This window comes from Cibotium barometz, chromosome 52 (assembly GCF_041138505.1).
Source record: "Cibotium barometz isolate CiBa-2024 chromosome 52, ASM4113850v1, whole genome shotgun sequence".
NCBI classification, from domain to species: Eukaryota; Viridiplantae; Streptophyta; class Polypodiopsida; order Cyatheales; family Cibotiaceae; genus Cibotium; species Cibotium barometz.
In genome coordinates, this window is record NC_141097.1 from 5290605 (window position 1) to 5313390 (window position 22786).

The 22786-nt window shown below is 49.0% G+C and overlaps 1 protein-coding gene across 4 annotated transcripts in view; it reads right to left on the bottom strand.

Annotated features, from left to right (window-relative positions):
* LOC147608710 (alpha-(1,6)-fucosyltransferase) overlaps positions 1-19153 on the bottom strand; it is a 59888-nt gene extending 40735 nt beyond the window's left edge. For 3 of the 4 annotated variants that reach the window (XM_086788284.1, XM_086788283.1, XM_086788286.1), the window contains exon 1: positions 18764-19152. In XM_086788284.1, the coding sequence (XP_086644410.1) occupies positions 18764-18959 (196 nt within the window). In that variant the 5' untranslated portion in view covers positions 18960-19152. Of the gene's footprint in view, positions 1-18763 lie in introns of all 4 variants that reach the window. The other variant, XM_086788285.1, reaches the window with a different exon arrangement.
* Positions 19154-22786: the final 3633 nt, after the last annotated feature.

Consider the following 22786-nt stretch of genomic DNA (forward strand, 5'->3'; position numbering starts at 1 on the left):
GACTCCCTTGCAGCCAGGACAGCCGGCGAGACATCCTCTCGAGGGGCAAGCAAATCTTCATAAAACCTTATGCAATGCTGAATAACCTCAGAAGGTTGAGTAACAAGGTTGCCTTGGGCCCTAGATGTGCAGGAGCTTCGGAGTCAGTTTACCATTGTTGAAGGCACTCAAGGGTTAGGGTTAGGGTTTACACACGTTCAAGCAAGCAAGCGTGGAAACCAAGATGAGAGAACACGACTTCCAATATGCTTCAATGAATGAAAATCAAGTACAATAGCCACATGATAGTGACCCTAAAGGATAAGTGTTCACATGTCCGGCCATAAATGTGCCGGGTGGACCAAAACACTTATAAACTGCATATAAGTGAAACTGAACTAAACTGGGGGAAAAAACCTCCACTAACTGAAGTAAAAAGTGCCCCAGTAACCTACTGATGATCACTAGCACTCCTCTGGGTGCATACACAGCATAAAACCCGACAAACCCCCCTGGAGTGATATGTGATCACTGTACATCATCCACCAAAAGGAAACAAATTCAAAGCATTGCGGAATGCTTCAAATTTCGGACGGGGGAATGCCTTGGTGAAGATGTCTGCCACATTCTGATCTGTAGGACAGTAGATCAGACTGATATCTCCTGCCTGGAGTCTCTCCCGAACAAAATGATAGTGAATCTCAATGTGTTTCGTGCGAGCATGAAACATAGGATTCCTGGCCACAGCAATGGCACTCTGACTATCAGTATAGATAGGTGTAGGCTCCTCCACTGAAATATCCATATCAGTCATAAGACGACGCAGCCAAACACACTCAACAGTAGTAGTGTAGGCTGCTCTGTACTCTGCCTCACAAGACGAAGTGGCCACTGTGGTCTGTTTCTTGCTTAGCCAAGAAATGCATGAAGCGCCAAGGAAGAAACAATTTCCACTAGTGGAATGTCTGGTATCAAAGTCACCAGCCCAATCTGAATCACTGTAAGCATGTAACTGCATGTCACTCCCCTCAGGATAAAGCAACCCAAGAGACAAGGTACCCTACAAATAACGGAATACACGCTTCACAGCTTGCCAATGTGACAACCGTGGGCTGTGCATGAATCTGCTCAACTGAGAGACTGCATACTGAATGTCTGGCCTTGTATTACACAAGTAAATGAGGCACCCAACAGCCTGAGCATATGTAGTGGCATCAAAAGAAACACTGTCATCTTGTAGTGACAGTTTCATCCCAGGCTCCATAGGAGTACTAATAGGCTTGCAATCCTGAAATTTAAACTTCTCTAGAAGTTTAGCAACATAGCGTGATTGCAACAACCCAATGCCTCTGTTATCCTGCACAAACTGTATGCCCAAATAGTAATGTACAAGGCCCAAGTCAGACATGTCAAATGTCTGTTGCAGTATCTCTTTAAAAGCTGCAATTTTGTCATCATTTGATCCCATGAGCAAGAGATCATCCACATAAAGACTGATGACCAGCAGATCTGTCTCTTCTTTCTTCACATACAAAGTGGCCTCTGATGGACTGTTCACAAATCCCTGAGTGAGTAGAAAAGCATCTATTTTTGCATACCAAGCTCGTGGAGCTTGTTTCAAACCATACAAGGCCTTTTTCAGCCTGCAAACTTTCCCCTCATGACCATGTTCTGCAAATCCCATGGGCTGAAATACATAAACTTCCTCCTCGAGGTCCCCATGTAGGAATGCAGTCTTTATGTCCAACTGGTGAACAACCCAACCACGATGTGCAGCCAATGCAATGACACACCTAAGTGTCGACATACGGGATGTAGGAGCAAATGTCTCCTGATAATCAATGCCCTTCTTCTGTGCATAGCCCTTTGCAACTAGACGGGCTTTGTACCTGTCAATGGATCCATCTGCATGTCTTTTCAACTTATAGACCCATTTAGTACCAATGGCTTTCTTGCCTTTGGGCAGATCAACCAAATCCCATGTTTGATTCTTTTTAATTGAATCAATCTCATCCTGCATGGCTTTGTTCCAATGCACATTATCTCGTGCATCCACAAATGAATCAGGCTCATCATCATCCTGTAAACTGGCTGCCATAACCAGATTCAAATCCATGATGTGTGCATGCTCATTGGTCCTTGTCTCCCTACGAGTACGACCAGCAAGAGGACCCTCTAAATGGCTGTCCTGTAATGTCCTCAAATACCATCTAGGTATATGTCTGACCTGTGGTGCCTGCTGTCCCATATTTGGTTCAGCTTCTGGCTCATTTGGCTGCTGAATTTCTGCACCACCTACATCATTTGCTGGCTGTCCAGTACCCTCATGAGTTGGATCACCAACTGTGGAATGAAACTCCATGGGTAGTAGACCTTCAAACACATCATTTTCAGCCTGATTTGCCTCATAACCAGCCATGGATAATTCTGATTTTTCATCAAAAATCACATCCCGACTGATGAATATCTTCCTGGATAGTGGGTCATATAACCTGTAGCCCTTGCTCTCACGGCTATACCCAACAAAAATGCATTTTGTGGCTTTATCATCAAGCTTCCTCCTCAACTCTTTGGGTATGTGTGCATATGCAAGACACCCAAAGATACGAAAATGCGATACAGAAGGCTTGCGGCCATGCCAAGCCTCAAAAGGAGTAATAGAAACCAATGCCTTTGTGGGACATCGATTCAAAATATGACAAGCACACATTACTGCTTCCACCCAAAAGATATGTGGTAGTCTTTTTGCCTTTAGCATACATCTGGCCATCTCCATGAGTGACCGATTTTTCCTTTCTGCAACCCCATTCTGCTGTGGAGTGTAAGGAGTAGTATACTGATGTTTTATACCTCTACTCCCAAGAAAGGAATTCAGCACATGTGACATATATTCCCCCCCTCGGTCAGAACGGAGAGTCTTCACCTTGCATCCTGACTCTGTCTCAGCAAGTGCTACAAAGGCCAAAAATGCATCATATACCTGTGATTTCTGTGTCAAAGGATAGACCCAGCATATACGAGAGAAGTCATCAATAAATGTTGCAAAATAGAAGCAACCACCTAATGACTTCGTCTGCATGGGACCACAAAGATCACTATGTATAAGTTGCAACTTTGCAGTTGCTCTTAGAGCCTGATCACGTGGGAAGGAAAACCTGTGCATTTTTCCCAAAATACATCCTTCACAAATGTGATCTGGAGGCTTCTCCATGAGAGGTAGATCTGTAAACATATTATGTCGCTGCATAAGCATAAGACTACCAAAATTTACATGCCCCATGCGAGCATGCCATAACTCCGCATCAACCATAGCTGGAGTAAGAGTGAATGCATGATAAGCAGACTGATCCACTGGCTGAAATGCATCCAACTCATAAAGTCCATGACATAATGTACCAGTAAGCATCAAGGTCAAGGCATTTGCTTTGTCTCTGACCATGCATTTATCATCATCAAAGTAGACCTGCATTCCACAATGTGCTAAAGAAGAAATGGACAACAAATTCTTCTTTATCCCTGGTACATATAAGGCATCTGTAAGGCGGAGAATGGAGCCATCAATGGCTGTAAGCTGAATCTCCCCAATGCCACAAACTGGATATGAAGCATTGTTGGCACACTGAACAGTTTTGCCAACAGGGGCAGGGCCAACATGACTAAACAAATCCCTGCGAGATGTGATATGCTTTGAGGCACCACTATCAAAATACCAAGTACATGCATGCTCTGTCAAACTGAGTGCCTGTGAAGACCAAGAGGCATCATAGCTGCATGTATAAAAACAGTAATCCCTGTCCTCAACAAAAGAAGCAGTCTCTGGAGGAGCTTTAGAAGTATCATTAACTGACATCCCAGCTTCCTTTGCCTTCTCTTTGGCAATCCTCTTCCTACATTCCGTGATGTAGTGACCTGGCTTCTTACAGTAATGACATTTGCCTTTCTTCTTGGGCTGTCCATCACCTTTCTTGGTATCCTGTGAAGAACCACCATCACCTGAATTTTGATTTGCACTCTTTGGCTGAGTTTTTCCTTTCCCCTTTTGACCTGTAGTAAATGCTTGTTCAGCATTTGTGTTCATATTCATATTCTTCCTCATTTGCTCCTCTTGTAGTAAGAGAGCAACAAGTTCCTGATACTTGAGGGGTTCAACAGCATTCCTCATGCTGAGGTTCAAAGAGGTATGGAAAGCCAAGTAAGATCTTGGCAAAGAGTGCAAGATGGTGGACACAAGCTGTGTCTCAGGAATAATCTCATCCACATTGATGAGTTGCTCTCTCAAATCCTGCAGCTTGTTTAAGTGGCTAGACATATCATCTCCTTCATTCATTTTTTGATTTTCAAGCTCTCTTTTCAAAAATGAGATCCTAGCCTCATTACGAGCAGCATACATCTACTCCAAAGTCACCCATGCATTCTGTGAAGAGCCAGCTGAACGAATATGAGGTATAATGGACCACTGTACTGACAATGCAATGAGTGACAAAGCTTGTGCATCCCTGGCATCCCATGTCTTTTGAGCATTTGTTCTCTGAACAGGCAATGGCTGTCCTGGAGCCTGTACCTGTTGTCCTCGTCCACGAGCACCCCCTTGGGGAGGAGTCTCTGGAGCCAATGGACCTGGACGTGGTTCATCACCACTAACAAAATCCCAAAGACCTTTTGCCACAAGCACATTTTTCAGCATAAAACTCCACAAGGAGTAGTTCGTGCCATCCAATTTGTCTTCCTTAGACAAATATGTGAATACATCACTTTGCTGTTGATTTGCCATTATGCTTTACGCACAATGTTGTACCTGTTTACCAAAAAACCCAATAGCAAAAACCCTGATAACAACTGTACTCCACTGAATACAGTTCACCCAAATCTGCCTGCACTCTCAATCCTCTGAATGTGCAGCTCAATGCACCAATGACTGAGTAGAGCAGCAAATGGCGTACACAATGCCAAAATGCCCCAAAAATGCCCAAATTTGCTGCACCCAAACTGTGCAAAAAACCTGTATAGTTCTTTGCTAGAAAATCTGCCTGTTGTGCCTGTATATTTTTCACAGAGAAAATAAAAATGCCCAAAAACTGTATTTTAATGCTTACCACCGAATGACTGTGTAGGTTGTGTTATTTCTGCAGGTACTGTTGACTGTACTATGCTTGTACAGTCTACTGGTTCTGTACGGAAGCCAGGTACGAAAGCATACAGACGTATCTCTGCAGGTACAGTCGCCAGGTACGCAGCACTGAATGCTGCACTGAAGGTACAGTCGCCAGATACAGAAAGTGTGAGCAGGTACACGTCAGGATGGCTGCGCTTGACTGTACGGGCAGGTACAGTCACTGAAGGCAATGCAGGCGGCACACAGATGTACGGGCTGAAGGCCGACTGAAGGCGACCAGGCACGGGCAAGTGGCGCAGACTGGCTGGTACACGAGCGCAGAGGTTGTAGGCGGCGTGCTGTACCCGACTGAAGGCGACGTGCAGGAGTTGTAGGCGGCGTACTGTACCCGACTGAAGGCTACGTGCAGGAGTTGTAGGCGGCGTACTGTACCCGACTGAAGGCTACATGCAGTAGTTGTAGGCGGCGTACAGTACTGAATGTACGGGCAGCTAGCGCACACTTACAGCTGAAGACGGCGCTGGCTGGGTGTACGGGCTGGAGATGCTGAAGCCTGCGCCTGACTGGATGTACGTATGCTGTACGGGCAGCAGCAACAAGTGTACGGGCAGAGCAATGCAGAGCTTCAATGCTCTGATACCAATTGAAGGCACTCAAGGGTTAGGGTTAGGGTTTACACAGGTTCAAGCAAGCAAGCGTGGAAACCAAGATGAGAGAACACGACTTCCAATATGCTTCAATGAATGAAAATCAAGTACAATAGCCACATGATAGTGACCCTAAAGGATAAGTGTTCACATGTCCGGCCATAAATGTGCCGGGTGGACCAAAACACTTATAAACTGCATATAAGTGAAACTGAACTAAACTGGGGGAAAAAACCTCCACTAACTGAAGTAAAAAGTGCCCCAGTAACCTACTGATGATCACTAGCACTCCTCTGGGTGCATACACAACATAAAACCCAACAATTGTTTATGGGAATGCAGGGAAGCACAGAGGGTTTGGTCTATGTTTTTGATGCAAACCATAAAGGCGTATCATCCCAAACAATCTGTATCACTAGAAATCTTCCATGAACATCTTGAATCACAAGAGAAGGCTGAAATTACGAACAGCAAACATAACACCTGACTGCGAAGCAGGATGTCTGGGAGAAAACATGAAACCCCTTATATACATAGGCTTTGCCAGCCAACTTATGCTGCTTATGTTCAACTGCACACAAAACATCCCAACCATGACAAAAAGTTGTACGCCAAAGCCTGAACTGCTTTTGGCACGAAGAAATACCCTTTACATTCCATTGTACAATTTTCATAAGCCTTCCCAGAAAAGGAATCAACAAGGCTGTGTACTAGGCCCAGGACAATCTGCCAAATCACGAACCTTTTGAAGCATTGCATTTTTAGACATAGTATTTGTGATCTCAGACTGCCCTTGGAGTTCCCGAGCACGTGCCGAAGGGTAATGACCATCCCATGGCGAGATGACCTCACCCTTCGAACCAAACACAAGAGGCAATTGTTGTTGTGCTTCTTTTGTTAGGCGACTTCTAATAGGATAGCGTTCTACTCTATCCACCCCAAGAGCACCTGTACCCTGAGAAAGTTGGCCTCCCGGCCTCTCAATCCTGGTCTGTTGCTAGGCACCTGAACCCAAAGGGCGACGAGTATATGTATGTAAGGGCCCCTGATGAGTACGCAAAGGCCCCCGCCAAACAGCATCTGAGAAATCCCCCCGCGGGGCAACAAATCGTATCTTTTTACCACGTACTTCCACCCATGGCTGCTCAACTTCATTCTGAACATCCACATGTACATCCATGTGCTGGGCATCATGTAAAGGAGCATCATGCTCATCTTCCACGGGCAACTGCCCATCAACGATATCCTTGGTAGCAACAACTTGTTCTTTCTTAGGACATTCGGAGACAAAGTGGCCCATCTCACCACATTTGAAACAGTGGCCAGTAAATGTATCCCACCTCAATTCATACATTAAAGGTTGCAGCCCAGCCATATTGACACGCAAATGTGTCGGCCTAGGTCTCCCAGTATCCCACAACATGCATAGACGATTTCGGTTTCTAGATGTCATTCGAGGCACCACCAAGACATCACCAATATCTCGCATGAGACCTGGTAAAACACGCCAAAACATTGGTGGGAATTGTTTCACTTCAACCCAAACTGGGCAAGCCTGGCGCAACATATCTTGGTACTCTGCCATAGGCTTCCACGGAACCACATGAACCAACCGCCCATCCAAAAAGAGTGGCACCTGCTCCAAGACTGCCCTACCGGCTTCCGAAGTGCGAAAAAGTATTTCATAAAAGCCTCTCGGACCATCATAAATCTCCTCAAGTGCCTCAGGCGACACCAAGCGGCCCAACCATGCTCTAAGACGAGGCAACAACGGAATACGCCCAGTAAAGAAGAAGATAGCAGCACGATCATGAAAATCTGCTAGCTGTTGTAGCAACAAAGGAGTCTCCATGCATACATCAGCCACACCACCATTATCTACTGTAGCCATTTGCACGCTATTTGCCTTCACATATTCTTGCAGAAGCTCACCAGTGATTTGTAGCAAACGTCCAAACTCCGGAGAAGGTACCTGAGAACTTTCCTCTGCATTCTCTCCAACATTCACCGGAGTGTAGCTTGCATCAACATCAAGCCTTTGACGTTTTTGTTGCTCCGAGGCATCTGAAGCATAACCCACATCCTTCTCGATCATCTCCTCAATAAGATCCATGTTAAGGCTATTGGCAGCCATGCCACCAACAGCAGCAGCCGGGTCATCCAAATCCATGTACAAAAGCAAAGAAAACCCGTTCTCTCAAACCCTAATTCAGCACCTGAAACCCTAATTCAGCACCTGCAAACCCTAATTCAGCAGCTGCAAACCCTAAATCAGTAGCTGCAAACCCTAAATTAGCACCTGCGCAGCCAATTGAGGAACGCTTCCCAAACGTAATCGTAAAGAATCGCTCGCTGAAGCTTCGCTCCCGCCCCCCCCTGGTCGCGCTTGACTGCACGCCCTCCCCCCTCTCCCGCCATTGCGCCTGCTCACCCCCCCCTCCCCCCCCCCTGCACTCGCATCTGCCCCCCTCCCCCGCCTGGCTGTCCAGCGTGCCCCAGCGCTGCAACGCCCTGCTGCTCCTCCTCTCCTTCGCATTTTTCTTCAGCGCCCCGCCCCCCCCCCTTTTTTTCGCCGCCGTCGCCTTATCTTCCCCCCCGCCCCCTCTTGCGCGCTGTTTCTGCCTCCCCCCTTGGGGTTTTGTTCTCTTCGCCGCCTTACCTCCCCCCCCTTTTTTTCTGATTTTGCCGTCCCCTGGGCTTTTCCCTTTTTTCGTTTTTTGCCTTCAGCCCTCCCCCTCCGCCCTTGTGTGCAGCTCGGCTCTTGCAGGACTCTCCGCTTCGCTCCGCCTTCGACTTAGCTTCAGACTCTAATGGAGGCTCCTCCCGTCCCACCTAGTGGCAGACTTAGCACGCGACCCTAGATATGTATGCATACACGAGGTTGCTCTGTCTGAGCGAGAGGCAGTCGCCATGGGACACAGCCACTGGTGCCTGATCCGTGATTCTTGCAGCACACCGGGTGGGCAGATTCGTAGCCGCTCGGATGGGGACTATTCTCCATCCAAGCCGCTTGCGAAGGCCCGCCGTACGGCTGAGACAGCATCCACCTCAGCAGGTCATCCATGAGGATCATCTCATGGAATGTACAGGGCCTCGGCGGAGCACATTACATACGCTATCGTGGTTGCTTGAGGCAGGAGCTGCAGAGATGCCTGGTTGGTGTCAGTATTGATATTTTGATGATGCAGGAGCACCACTTGGGTGAGAGCAGGTTCCGGAGATATGGTTCGGTGATGCCTGGTAGATGGGACACCTTTTGGTCTGCAGGGTTCGGCCCTTTGGGTGGACAGGGAGGAGTATGCATGGTCATTGCAGATGTATGGCGGCAGGCCATTGTGGATCGAGGGATCATTGTGCCTGGTAGAGCACAGTATGTCATTCTGAGGATGCATGATGAGCTCTTGGGCGTGCTTAACGTCTATGCGCCCAACCATGCTAGTGCCAGAGCAGAGTTCTGGACCCAGGTTACGGATGCATTGCCAGAGGCCGCACATTGGTGTGTCGGGGGAGACTTCAACATGCTTGAGGACCCGGCCGATAGGGTGGGAGGCAGTCATGTTACAGTGCACGGCACGGAGCTTGCAGATTGGGAGCGATTTTGCATGTCACTGAGGATCACTGATGCATGGCAGCATGGGGCCTTCTCCCGCTCTCAGGACAATCTTAGTTTCTCTCGGTCGGATCGCCGGCAGGGAGGGACTAATCTATCACGGATTGATCGCTTTTATGTGGGCGACTGGTTAGTAGAGCGAGGGGGCTCCGTTGGCATTCTCGCTGGCACCTCATTTTCAGACCATGCACCAGTTATTTTGACACTTGAGGAGAGGACACGGGAGCCCAACCTGCAGTTGAGGATCCCAGAGAGGGTACTTACAGATCCTAGTCTCGCTGAGGACATTGAGAGGATCTGGCATGATAGCCAGTGCTCTGACCAGGATGCAGCAGGCCAGTGTGCCCAGGGACTCATCGAGCTTAGCTCTTTTCTGCACGCGGCAGCTTTGACACGACTGAGAGAGACTCGCGACGAGCGGGAGCATCGGCTGAGACGCAGCCTTGCTTCGCTCCAGCGCCTTCAGGAGCAGCAGCCTGCATGTGAGTGGGTGGCGTCCCAGCTGAGCCAGGCACGCCAGGAGGTTAGAGAGGCAGAGGAGCAGAGACATGAGTTTTACTATCGCCGCCAGGCCTCTCAGTGGACGCAGCTTGGTGATAGAGTGACTGGGGAGTTTTTCGAGATCACTGGACCCCGCCATGCTCGAGCAGGAGTCCGCCGTCAGCTTGGGAGGCCGGACGGATCGGTAGCTACTGAGCCCGGGGAGTTCAGAGCCATTGCCACTGGGTTCTATAGAGACCTGCTTTCAGCGGAGCCAGCCACTGAGGCTCGGGATGCTTGCAGACAGACTGTGTGGGCCCATGTGCAGAGGAGGGTCACAGATCGTATGCGTACAGTTCTGGGTGAGCCTCTTTCAGAGGTTGAGCTTGCTGAGGCCTTGAGGGTCCTGCCGCGCCATAGTTGCCCAGGGGAGGACGGATTGACGCTTGCCTTTTTTATGCGCTATTGGGACCTTTTGGGGCCAGGCCTCCGCAGGGGCTTTCGGTATGTTTTGGACACTGGGGTGATGCCGCAGAGCTTTTCAGAGGGCTTGATCTTTCTTATCCCCAAGGGGGAGGGAGTATCAGATGATATTCGGCATTGGAGACCTATTACGATCCTCAATACTATCTACAAGGTCTTAGCAAAGGCCTTGAGTTTGAGGATCCAGCCCTTCCTGGGGGAGTTGATTCATGCTACCCAGACAGGATTCGTCAAGGAGCGTAGTATCCTTGACAACATTTTCACCTTCTGGGAGGCGACGGCCCGAGCTAGATTTCTTGGAGAGGACTTGGTCGTGATGCTTCTCGATTTTGAGAAGGCATACGATAGAGTCAATTGGGGTTTCTTAGAGGGCACTATGCTTCGCCTGGGCTTTGAGCCAGGTTGGATTAGAGGGGTGGCGGCTCTGTATTCCACAGCTCGTAGCCACGTGTTGATTGCAGGAGGACGGGGGCCGAGTTTTGAGCTGAACAGATCAGTCCGACAGGGATGTCCTCTCGCCCCGTTTCTATTTCTCCTCTTTGCTGAGGCTATGAGCATGTATTTGACGGCAGAGGAGGTTGGTTTGAGAGGACTCCAGCTTCCAGTCCGGGGGGGAGGACCTGCTCGATGCTGAGTTTGCTGACGACACAGGCTTATTTTTGCATGGCCATGAGGCCAATCTTCTTCAAGCAGAGCAGTCGCTCCAGGTTTTTAGTGCAGCTTCGGGAGCATTGATCAATTGGCGCAAGACAGTGGCCTTTTGGATCAGTAGCGCTCCCACTCCGGCATGGAGCCCAGACCCCGGTTTTAGATGGATTCCTCCTGGCACAGCAGTGCGATATTTGGGATGCCAGATTGGACTAGATTTGTCACCTGAGCAGCAGATTGCCCCGCTTCTTCTGAGCATTCGGAAGAAGCTTTTGTATTGGAGTACAACTCGGCTATCCTTGGCTCTGGGAGGGTGGTGGTGGCAAATCAGGTGCTTTTAGCGACCATGTGGTACATTACGTCTTGCTGGATCTTCTCGAGTTCTTGCATCAGCCAGGTACAAAGGCTGATCAGGAACTTTCTTTGGTCCGGGCGGGACGGTCAGCCAGCTCGGGCAAAGGTTGCTTGGACAGTTATTACACTTCCGCTGGCCCAGGGAGGCTTGGGCATTGTAGATCCAGTCAATCAGAGTAGAGCCTTATTGGGGAAGCTTATTGTTCGGGGGCTGCTTCCAGGCGCTGAGCCTTGGAAAGAGCTTCTCTTACACGGCTGCAGGCTCGGGCTCCCCCAGCAGGGGGCACTTGGGCACCAGAGATTCGATGGATCTTCATAGAGATGAGGAGGACAGGCCTCAGTAGAGGATGGGAGGACTCCCCCTGCCTATTGTATGATTTAGCCCCTCAGTTCTTTGTACTGATGCTTGTACTTTTCAGCACCTAGGGAGAGTCTCCCAGGCTGCCTTGCTTTGTCCACTGCTCTGTTTTTCTTGCGAGCAGGAGAGGATCTTTTGTAGCCCTATGGGCGTCTTTATATAACTAATGAAAGGATCTTTTCTCGGGGAAAAAAAATTTTTTTTGAGGAACGCTTCCCACAGACCCTCTCTCTCTCTCTCTCTCTCTCTCTCTCTCTCTCTCTCTCTCTCTCTCACACACACACACACACACTCAGAAAGGGATGTACAGAGGAGAAACGAAAGGAAGAAGAAGACGGGAAATGCTGTAGATCATCGGGGTCGCAGGACAGAGGATGCAGGTGCACAATAGGTCGCACATCTAACGGACAAGTTGCAACTCGACAGGTCGTAGGTCGCAAGTCATAGGCGTGCAGGTCACACAGGTGCACACAGGCGCATAGGCGAAGGTCACACAGGTAGCAGCTCGTAGAGGCACACACAGGCGAAGGTCGCATAAAAACCCGAAAACTTTCTCTTCTCCAGCAAAAGTGAGGACTCTCCTCTAACCCAGAGAAGGTACCTGAGAACTTTCCTCTGCAATCTCTCTCTCTCTCTCTCTCTCTCTCTCTCTCTCTCTCTCTCACACACACACACACTCCACTATGATGATATTTCATCCTCCATAGCTCAATGTGTGATCCTGTGGGGTGGATGCCAACATCGTATCAAAGCTTGGATTGCCATCACCATCATCATAGCATGTTTTCTACACATGAAGCGTTGTGTTTTGATGCTATAACCATCATCAACATCGTCTGCGTTTTCATCTTGGTGGCTCTGCCCTCATCTTGTATCTCATAGTAGAGGCATCTACCATCCTCAGTGCAAGCTCTGACAACAATCAGGATCTCCAACTGTGTAAAGGCTCCCATCCACCGTGGGGCCGCTGGCTCAAAAGGCGTGAACCACTGCTCAGTGAGAGCCTCCTGAATGTCATCCCTCATAATTAGCCCCTCTCTGAAATGACTCAGCCTCTCCGCCTGGATCTCCTCCGGGAGACTGCAAAAGGCCTGCCAATCTCCAAAACTGCGTGCTGGGCCTGCCGCCAATGGTCCCCAGGCTAGACCAGGCTGAGAACCCAGCATATGACCCTACTCTATGTGTACCGCGGGGCACCAGATGAGCGGCTGTCTGGCCCGCTCCTCCTCACAAGTGGGAGGTCTCTGAGAAAGCCCCGGTCTCAGCAACTCCCAAGCTCGCAGGATACTCAAGGCAAATCTGTCCTCCCATCCTCTACTGAGGCCTGTCCTCCTCATCTTTGTGAAGATCCACCATATCTCTGGTGCCCAAGTGCCCCCTGCTAGGCCTGCCAATCTCCAAAACTGCGTGCTGGGCCTGCCGCCAATGGTCCCCAGGCTAGACCAGGCCGAGAACCCAGCATATGACCCTGCTCTGTGTGTACCGCGGGGCACCAGATGAGCGGCTGTCTGGCCCGCTCCTCCTCACAAGTGGGAGGTCTCTGAGAAAGCCCCGGTCTCAGCAACTCCCAAGCTCGCAGGATACTCAAGGCAAATCTGTCCTCCCATCCTCTACTGAGGCCTGTCCTCCTCATCTTTGTGAAGATCCACCATATCTCTGGTGCCCAGGCTCCAAGTGCCCCCTACTGGGGGAGCTCTAGCCTGCAACCGCTGAAAAAGAAGCTCCTTCCAGGGCTTAGCGCCTGGAAGCAGCCCCCGAACAATAAGCTTCCCCAACAAGGCTCTACTCTGATCAGCTGGATCTATAATGCCCAAGCCCCCCTTGGCTAGCGGAAGAGTAATAACTGCCCAAGCAACCTTAGCCCGGGCTGGCTGACCATCCCGCCCAGACCAAAGAAAGTTCCTGATCAGCCTCTGTACCTGGCTGATGCAAGAGCTCGAGAAAATCCAACAAGACGTGATATACCACATAGTCGCTAAAAGCACCTGATTTGTCACCACCACCCTCCCAGCAAAGAAAAGCCGAGCTGTACTCCAATATAAAAGCTTCTTCCGAATGCTCAGAAGAAGCGGGGCGATCTGCTGCTCAGGTGACAAATCAAGTCCAATCTGGCATCCCAGATACCGCACTGCTGTGCCAGGAGGAATCCATCTAAAACCCGGGTCTGGCTCCATGCCGGAGCGGGGACGCTACTGATCCAAAAAGCCAGTGTCTTGCGCCAATTGATCAATGCTCCCGAAGCCACACCAAAAACCTGTAGAGATTGCTCTGCCCTCTGTAGATTGGCCTCCTGGCCATGCAAAAACAATCCCGTGTCATCAGCAAACTCAGAATCAAGCACGTCCTTACCCCGGACTGGTAGCTGGAGTCCTCTCAAACCAACCTCCTCTGCTGTCAGATACATGCTCATAGCCTTTGCAAAGAAAAGAAAAAGGAACGGAGCGAGAGGGCATCCCTGACGGACTGATCTGGTCAGCTCAAAACTCGGCCCCCGTCCTCCTGCCATCAACACCTGGCTACGAGCTGTGGGATATAGAGCCGCCACCCCTCGAATCCAGTCTAGCTCAAAACCCAAGCGAAGCATAGTGCCCTCCAGCAAAACCCAGTCGACTCTATCGTATGTCTTCTCAAAATCAAGAAGCATAATGACCAAGTCCTCGTCGAGAAATCTAGCTCGGGCCGTCACCTCCCAAAAGGTGAAAATGTTGTCAAGGATACTGCGCTCCTTGACAAATCCTGTCTGGGTAGCATGAATCGAATCCCCAAGGAAGGGCTGGATCCTCAAACTCAAGGCCTTGGCTAGGACCTTGTAGACAGTATTGAGGATCGTAATAGGCCTCCACTGCCGAATATCATCTTACACTCCCTCCCCCTTTGGGATAAGAAAGATCAAGCCCTCTGAAAAACTCTGTGGCATCACCCCAGTGTCCAAAACATGCTGAAAACCCCTGCGGAGGCCTGGCCCCAAAAGGTCCCAATAGCGCATAAAAAAGGCAGGCGTCAATCCATCCTCCCCCAGGCAACTATGACGCGGGAGGGCCCTCAAAGCCTCACCAAGCTCATCCTCTGAAAGGGGCTCACCTAAAGCTGTGCGCATACGATTTGTGACCCTCCTCTGGACATGGGCCCACACAGTCTGTCTGCAAGCATCACGTGCCTCCGTGGTTGGCTCCGCTGAAAGCAGGTCTCTGTAGAACTCAGTGGCAATAGCTCTAATCTCCTCGGGCTCAGTGGCTAACGATCCGTCCTACCTCCTGAGTTGGCGTACTCCTGCTCGAGCATGGCGGGGTCCGGTGATCTCAAAAAACCCCCCAGTCACTCTATCACCAAGCTGAGTTTACTGAGAGGCCTGGCGATGATAGTAAAACTCGTGTCTTTGCTCCTCTGCCTCTCTAACCTCCGCCTCAGTTGGGACGCCACCCACTCACATGTAGGTTGCTGCTCCTGAAGGCGCTGGAGCGAAGCAAGGCTACGTCTCAAGCGACGCTCCCGCTCTCGTGTCTCTCCCAGCCGTGTCAAGGCTTTAGCGTGCAAAAACGAGCTGAGCTCGATGAGCCCCTGGGCACACTGGCCTGCTGCATCCAGGTCAGAGCTCTGGCTATCCTGCCATATCCTCTCAATGTCCTCAAAAAGACTCGGGTCTGTAAGTATCCGCTCTGGGATCCTCAACTGCAAGCTGGTCTCCCGTGTCCTCTCCTCAAGAGTCAAAATAACTGGCGCATGGTCTGAGAAAGAGGTGCCAGCGAGAATGCCAACGGAGCCACCATGCTCCCCGAACCTGTCGCCCACATAGAAGCGATCAATCCGTGATAGATTAGTCCCTCCCTGCCAGCGATCCGACCGAGAAAAACTAAGATTGTCCTGAGAACAGGAGAAAGCCTCATGCTGCCATGCATCAGTGATCCGCAGTGTCATACAAAATCGCTCCCAAGCTCCAAGCTCCGTGCCGTGCACTGTAACATGACTGCCTCCCACACCCTATCGGCCGGGTCCTCAAGCATGTTGAAGTCTCCCCCAACACACCAATGTGCGGCCTCGGGCAATGCATCTATAACAAGGGTCCAAAACTCTGCTCTGGCACTAGCATGATTGGGCGCATAGACATTGAGCACACCAATGTGCTCATCATGCATCCTCAGAATAACATACTGCGCTCTACCAGGCACAGTGACCCCGCGATCCACAATGGCCTGCCGCCATGCATCCGCAATGACCATACATACTCCTCCCTACCCACCCAAGGGGCCAAAACCTGCAGACCAAAAAGTATCCCATCTACCAGGCATCACCAAACCATATCTCCGAATCCTGCTCACTCAAATGGTGCTCCTGCATCATCAGAATATCAATACTGCCCCCAACCAGGCATCTCTGAAGCTCCTGCCTCAAGCAACCACGATAACGTACATAGTGTGCACCGCCAAGGCCCTGTACATTCCATGAGATGATCCTCATGGATGACCTGCTGAGGTGGAGGCTATCTCAGCCATACGACGGGCCTTCGCAAGCGGCTTGGATGGGGAGTAATCCCCATCCGAGCGATTACGAATCTGCCCACCCAGTGTGCTACAAGAGTCTCAGACCAAGCACCAGTGGCTATGTCCCATAGCGACTGCCTCCTGCTCGGAGAAAGAATCCTCATGTATGCATACATAGCCAGGGTCTCACGCTAGGTCTGCCACTATGCGAACCACGAAGTGTCGATTCCCGGAGGCATCCGCACTCCCGGTATCAAAGAAATGTACCAACTCCCAGAGTCGGCCTACCATGTCTGTAATCTCCAAGTCGCTCACATGGTAAGAAAACTCAACTGCCTGTGTCTGCAAAATACTAAGAGCAAGATCCAGAGTCCACTCCCGGTCGCGAGTGCCGCAAAGAGGGAAGGAGAAGGCCACCGCTGAATCAAGTGTCTCCTCCCCTCGGGCCGGAAATATCACCACATGAACTCTGATAGGTGCTGGCTCATGGGGGCCCTCCGCTCCAAATAGACGTGTAAAGTAGTTGACGAAAGCCTCCGAGCGCTGTCTAGTGTCGAGACTACTCAACCGACTGCGGATAGAGGATATCCGTGAAGCACGAATTAGCATGGTAGGTCTCCTCTGCGGTACACGAGCAAGGTCAGTGCGCTCGCCGGACTGCAGGTGAGCGCCAGGACACTGCCAATGCCTCCCGGGGAGCTGAGACGAGCGGAGGGGGAGGAGGGGGGGGAGAAGGGGGTGGGGAAGGAGACGCTGAAAATGCAGAAGCGGGAACGGGAGGAGGCGAGGGTGGGAGCGAGGCGAGAGGGGGGGACGGAGGAGGGGGTGGTGGAGGTGGAGGTGGAGGTGGAGGTGGAGGTGGAGGTGGAGGTGAAGGGGGGGACGCTGGCATCTCCTGATCCTCAGTCTGCGCTGGGGTCTCCTCCTGGAGGGGAACAAAGCTGTTCCTCACTGGAACCCAATGATGCTGAGGCCGTGTCTGCTGCTACGTCGGTCTCTAGGCATGCTCCTGTGGCTGTCTCCCTCTACGGCGCCCCTGTCCAGGCTGCCAATCAGAGGTCTCTGTGGCTGAGCGAGTGTCCCAGAGGCTGCCTGCCGAGCCGCATCTGTGGACGGGCCATCGGAGGTCTGCTGTTGCGGTGAAGGTCGGGGTCTCCTGCGAGGGCAGCAGGCCTTGGCCAGATGGCCAAACTGCCAGCATATATAAAACACTGGTTCGGGAGCCCCAAAAACTCCACTCTCTGATCGATCCACCCCCCCTATCCTAGGTAACTGAATGACCTTCGGAAGGGAGGAGATGTCAGGAACCAAAACTCTGATCGAAGGAAGGCCAGCTGCTCTAGCCACCACTGAAGCTGCTGTGGAGCCAGTCTCAAGCACCGAGCCCACCAATGATCCTATCCTGGAAAGGAGCGGAAGGTACTCGCAGCGAAGTCCAGGAAAGCAAACTGTGACATGGAATAGGCGCTCTCCCTGCTCGGCCGCCGCCGCTGCTAGGTCGAAACCATGCTGCCAATGTCTGAAGAAGGCCCGAGCGCCCCTGATGTCAAGGGGACTCGTGGCTAGGACCTGGGCCACGCTCTGGGCTGTCTCGAACTCAATCTAGTAGTGTCCGCGGCCCAGTAATAACTGAACGTCCAAGATCTTGCCCACATCTGCAAGAAGGCGGGCCTGGAGAAGATCCCGGATCTCTCCTCTGCTGGGGCGGGTGGCAACTATACGGCAGATGGTGGAATGTACCTGGAGGCGTTCCACCTCTGCGGCGAGGCTTACTTCCTCTTCTGGCGAAAGAGACCTGATGGGGGTATCCTCAGGGGCGGGCGAGGGGCTGCGGAAGAGTCCCTCTGAGGTGAGGCAGGAGGGGCCTCCATCAGAGGAAGCTGAGTCGAGGGCGAAGCGGAGACGGAGGGTCCGGGGGTCCTGCAAGAACCAAGCTGCACGAAAACGGGGGGAAGCGCGGAGCGGGGAGGGAAAGACCAAGAGCGAGGGGGGGAGGGGCGGATGACAGAGGAGAGAAAAAGAGGGGGGTGGGGGGGGAGGCGAGGGGAGGGGAGGCGAGGGGAAGCGGGGAGGGAGCGGGCAGCGGGCAGCAGGAAGGGCGCGATAGGGGGCGGGAAGGGCGCGAAAGGGGGGGGGGGGGAGAAGGGCGCGAAAGGGGGGCGGGGGTAGGCGGGCGCGGATGCTCAAGTTGCTCAACCATGGCTACTCATAATGAGGGCCGTACAAACTTGAGCTAGCCGATACCTGGACTTCGGGTTCTTGGCATTCCTGACGGTATTCGGCTAGGCCCATGTTTCCCACTCAGCACTTGATTCATCTTCAATATGACAACAAGGAGACAACATCGGAGTAAGACTAGCACACCCACACTCGAGTATCAACATTCACAGGTTTCTGGTCATGCATTTCTTCCTCAATATCGTCTGCTGCAACACAACATTGATGAAGCATTGGATTCCCTGTAGAATAACCTTTACTGGCAAAGGCGGTGGAAGACATCCTGCAAGCGGAAGGACCTTAACAAGACTCTATCCTTGCATGATCCTTCTGATCAACTGAAAACTTACAGAGATGGACAATGTAAGGAGGAGATGCATATGAGATGGATGTTACCTGTGCGGAGGTGTGTAGCTTGTTGCTGGAGGGGCTTGCAGTTGTCCACGCCATTCCAGATTCGATCAAATGGAGTGATGAGTGTGGGAGTGTTGGCAGAGAGGAAGAGGTAGGTGATGCACATGCCCAGCAAGGCCCCCACCACAGCTCCTTTCCACTGAGCGAAAACGATCTTTCCTGCCACAGCCTTCATCATTTTACTGCTACTGAGAAAGTTAGAGAAGCCATCTGGTTGGAAGCTTCATCCTCGCTTTCCATCATAATTGATGCCCTGCATTCCTCAGAAACGGGAGCACAACTAGGCACTTCGAACTCTCCCCTGAGCGAGTATATGGTTGAGCTGCTGTGAGAGGTGAAAGAGTCTACAGATCTTTGGTTTTTATTGGCACAGCCTAAGTGGTGTTTTTTAAGTTCATATCAGTCTCTCTCTCTCTCTATCTATATTTTTTTTAAATTATTTTTTTGCAATCTTGTATTGCTTTTGTTGCTTGCCAAGAGAATGAAATTTCACCCCACATTCCTCCATAGAGAAGTTTCTTATTTCTCATCTCATATTTTGTTACTAAATAGCAATCCTCTCTCTCTCTCTCTCTCTCTCTCTCTCTCTCTCTCTCTCTCTCTCTCTCTCTTTCTAATCTTGTATTGCTTTTGTATTCTCCCATAGAGACGACATTGTTTGGATTTTTTGTTGTGAAAGATAGAGGAGCCAAGTTAGTGACACCTAATGAAGAAAATGGATATTTTGCGGCATAGAAAGTTGGATTCACCACCAATTTCAACCTTGAGGAGATAGTATCGTAGTATTTTCTTACATAGTATCATAGCTCCAACTTAATAAAAGACTTATTGTCTAGCAGTACATTAAGAGAGATGGTTTCTTCTTCAAGACCTTGACTACCACCATTCGAAGCTAATGGAAAGCTCAATGACACCAGCTACCCTTCCTAGAAGTTCAAGCTTAAGGGTATTGTCTCCTCATATGAGATGGTTTCCTCTTCAAGACCTTGACTGCCACCATTCGAAGCTAATGGAAAGAAGAGTCAAGAAATCCAAACACCCCTCATGGAATCAAACATTGCAACTCTTTTCAAGCTCCTCACCTTATTCCTTTCTCCTTTATATGAGGCCTTTTCAAATGGCAAGGGGGAAGGAGGATCACATTAACATATCTATCTCAAGGAATGAAAAACTCAAAATAGCATAAAGAAGAGTGCAAGGGAAACGATGGAGTTGTTGCTCGCTAGAACCAAAGATCTTTGTGAATAAGTGGTTCCAATTGCCATGAATTTGGCTTCTCCAAACCTGGCTTATTGTTATCTGAAGATATTGCCAATCAAATACAAAAGCTTTGCCACATCTTTGAATCACAATATTATGCAAACTTTAAGGAATTCAACTCTCTACTTGGAGATGAGAAAATGTAGCTATAAAGTTGCAATGGTGACTATGCCTTCTCCATTAACACTAGTAAGAAAGAAGGATAACGATCCGACTAAAAAAATTTATAAGCAAAAGATAAGTAAATGTTTCTACTATTACAAAAGGCCACATAATGATAAAGAATGCTAGAAATGGCAATTTGAAAACTAAAGAAGAGCCAAGAAATTGAGTATTATCGCAAGCCTCCACCCTCTTCAAGCTGCTTACCTCTTTCCAAGCTCCTTTTACATAAGGCTTTTTATTTTGGGAGTGGGTTGGAGGGGGAGGGAGGGAGGGAGGGGGAGGAGGTAGGCTTACATTATATATGTGCAATATAGCAGATTAGTGTATGGAGGGAGGGAGGGAGGGAGGGGGAGGAGGCAGGCTTACATTATATATGTGCAATATAGCAGATTAGTGTATGGAGGTTTTTTTTTTTAGAGACCTACATGTCATATACATGCACAAGAGGGCATCAAACAAATAATTATATATATGTAATTAGCACATTAGTGTATGGAGGGGTTTTTTTTTATTGAGAGACCTACATGTTATATACATGCACAAGAGGGCATCAAACAAAGAATTATATAATTAAGGGGGGGGTTATTCAAAATCCAAACATGTATACTTACAAACTGTGTTAAAAAAGTAAATTTCGAAATACAAGGGTATTTTAGGTATATCGATATATATAGTGGCCCCTCCAAGGCATCTTTCTATACAATATACATAAAAAAGCTATATTTTTGCAACCATTCGCTCTTTAGGCCCTCAATGATCATAATTTAGGCAACTAGCATATATTTAAGGTGTGAGAATATTAACCAAAATTCTAAAGAATATTCCTTTTTCAAAATAACAGCAAATTTTTAAACTTTTGCCACACAAAAATCATTGCCAGGAATGTTAATTTGAGTTATCTATTGACGTTAAAGAAGTTTAAAAATGAAACAACAAATGTAGCAATGTAACGTGATGTATGGATCATCAACAATGGAGCCTCTAGGCACATTGTCAATTGTAAGAATTAAAAACAAGATTGCATGTACGCATTTTAGTGAGGTTCACTAGAAATTTTTCATATGAGTCACTTGATCAACCTATAACTTATGCTTTACTTAACATATTTCAATAAAATTTTAAACTAATCTACATGTTCCAAGCTATAATTTGAGAATAAAGTTTTATAAATTTCCCCGTGCTATTTCATCATTGAGCTTATGCAAATGAAAATTTCGTAGTGAAGAAGCGAGCTTGAAGGCCTCAAGGGACTCAAGTTTGAAGCATTGGTATTATGACAGTTGTGATCTATTGCTTATCCTTTAGGTGAATGTGTAGAGTTCCCTCTTGGAGGTGTGGTAGCCCATAACATTTTTGGCGATGCTACCGGGGAAACACCTTTGTTTCTTCCATCCTCTTGGAGTTTTAGCTTCCATTTCATAGGATTCATTATTGCCCTTGCATTCTAGTGGTGCATTGTGTGGAAAATGAGTGGTAGGAAGAAATCGTGAGAAATTAGTTGTGATGTTGTGTATATTTGTGTTGGAGTCGTTTTAGGATAGAGCTTGATTGTTGTTAATTTTGATATTTGCATCATTGAAGGCACCAACATGAATGAGCAGGTTGGTGTTTGGTTTTTCTTCTTTTTTAAAAATTCATAAAAATCACAAAAAATAAGGAACCATTAACTGTGCCAAGAACTTGTATTCCATTCCTTAGGAGTGGCACAATCGATTTGGTATCAATTAGATAAGTATTAGACACCCAAAATCACAACTTTTGACGTAGGAAGTTTCACATAAAACTATAGAAAAACGTTCACACCGTGAAACCTTTTCTGCAACTTCACGCTGCGAATCGCTCACGAAATCAATGCCGCAATTAACGTCGAAAATCATGGGATTGCCTTGCCAAAAATAGACAACCTTATCTTGACACCTCTGACACTGCAAAGTCTGCCAAAAATTTTGAGCACGTGAAAGTTCAGCAAAGCATTACGACGTAAAACCTTCTGAAGTTGTTCACGGTGTGAAACCCTTTCTTGTTCACGACGTGAAACCTTCTTTACATATTCACAGGTTGGCCAAATCCAACGATTAGTCAGACCAAGCCCACAAGGGTCAGTAAAGGAGGGAAGCCTATATCAAAAAGAGGGGATCTAACCCGAAAGGCAAAATTTTTTGAGCACGTGAAAGTGCAGAATAACGTTCATGTCGTGAACCATTCTCTGCAATTTCACGTCTTCTAAAACAGAGCGATAGAATCGGAAGCAAAATCAAATTGGGTTGACAAATAGCTTATCAAATCGTACATACATGCACTTAAGATCTGGAAAACTCATCGGAGATGATCTTATGCCTGACGATAGTGTATCGAATCACCAAGGATCTTCCTATCAAAGAAGTTTGGGATCAGGACATTCCGCAAGCACACACCTGAATGTTTTAAGAAACCTGGCCACGAAGAGTCCATGGAAGAAGGGCTAAGATACACTGGGTTTGGGAAAGAGGAGAAACCACCCTCCCCAACCAGGTCCAGTGGTATCATTGATATCGCCTGGTGATTTTTTGGTCTCCAAACCAGTCATGAACAAAGAAGCGT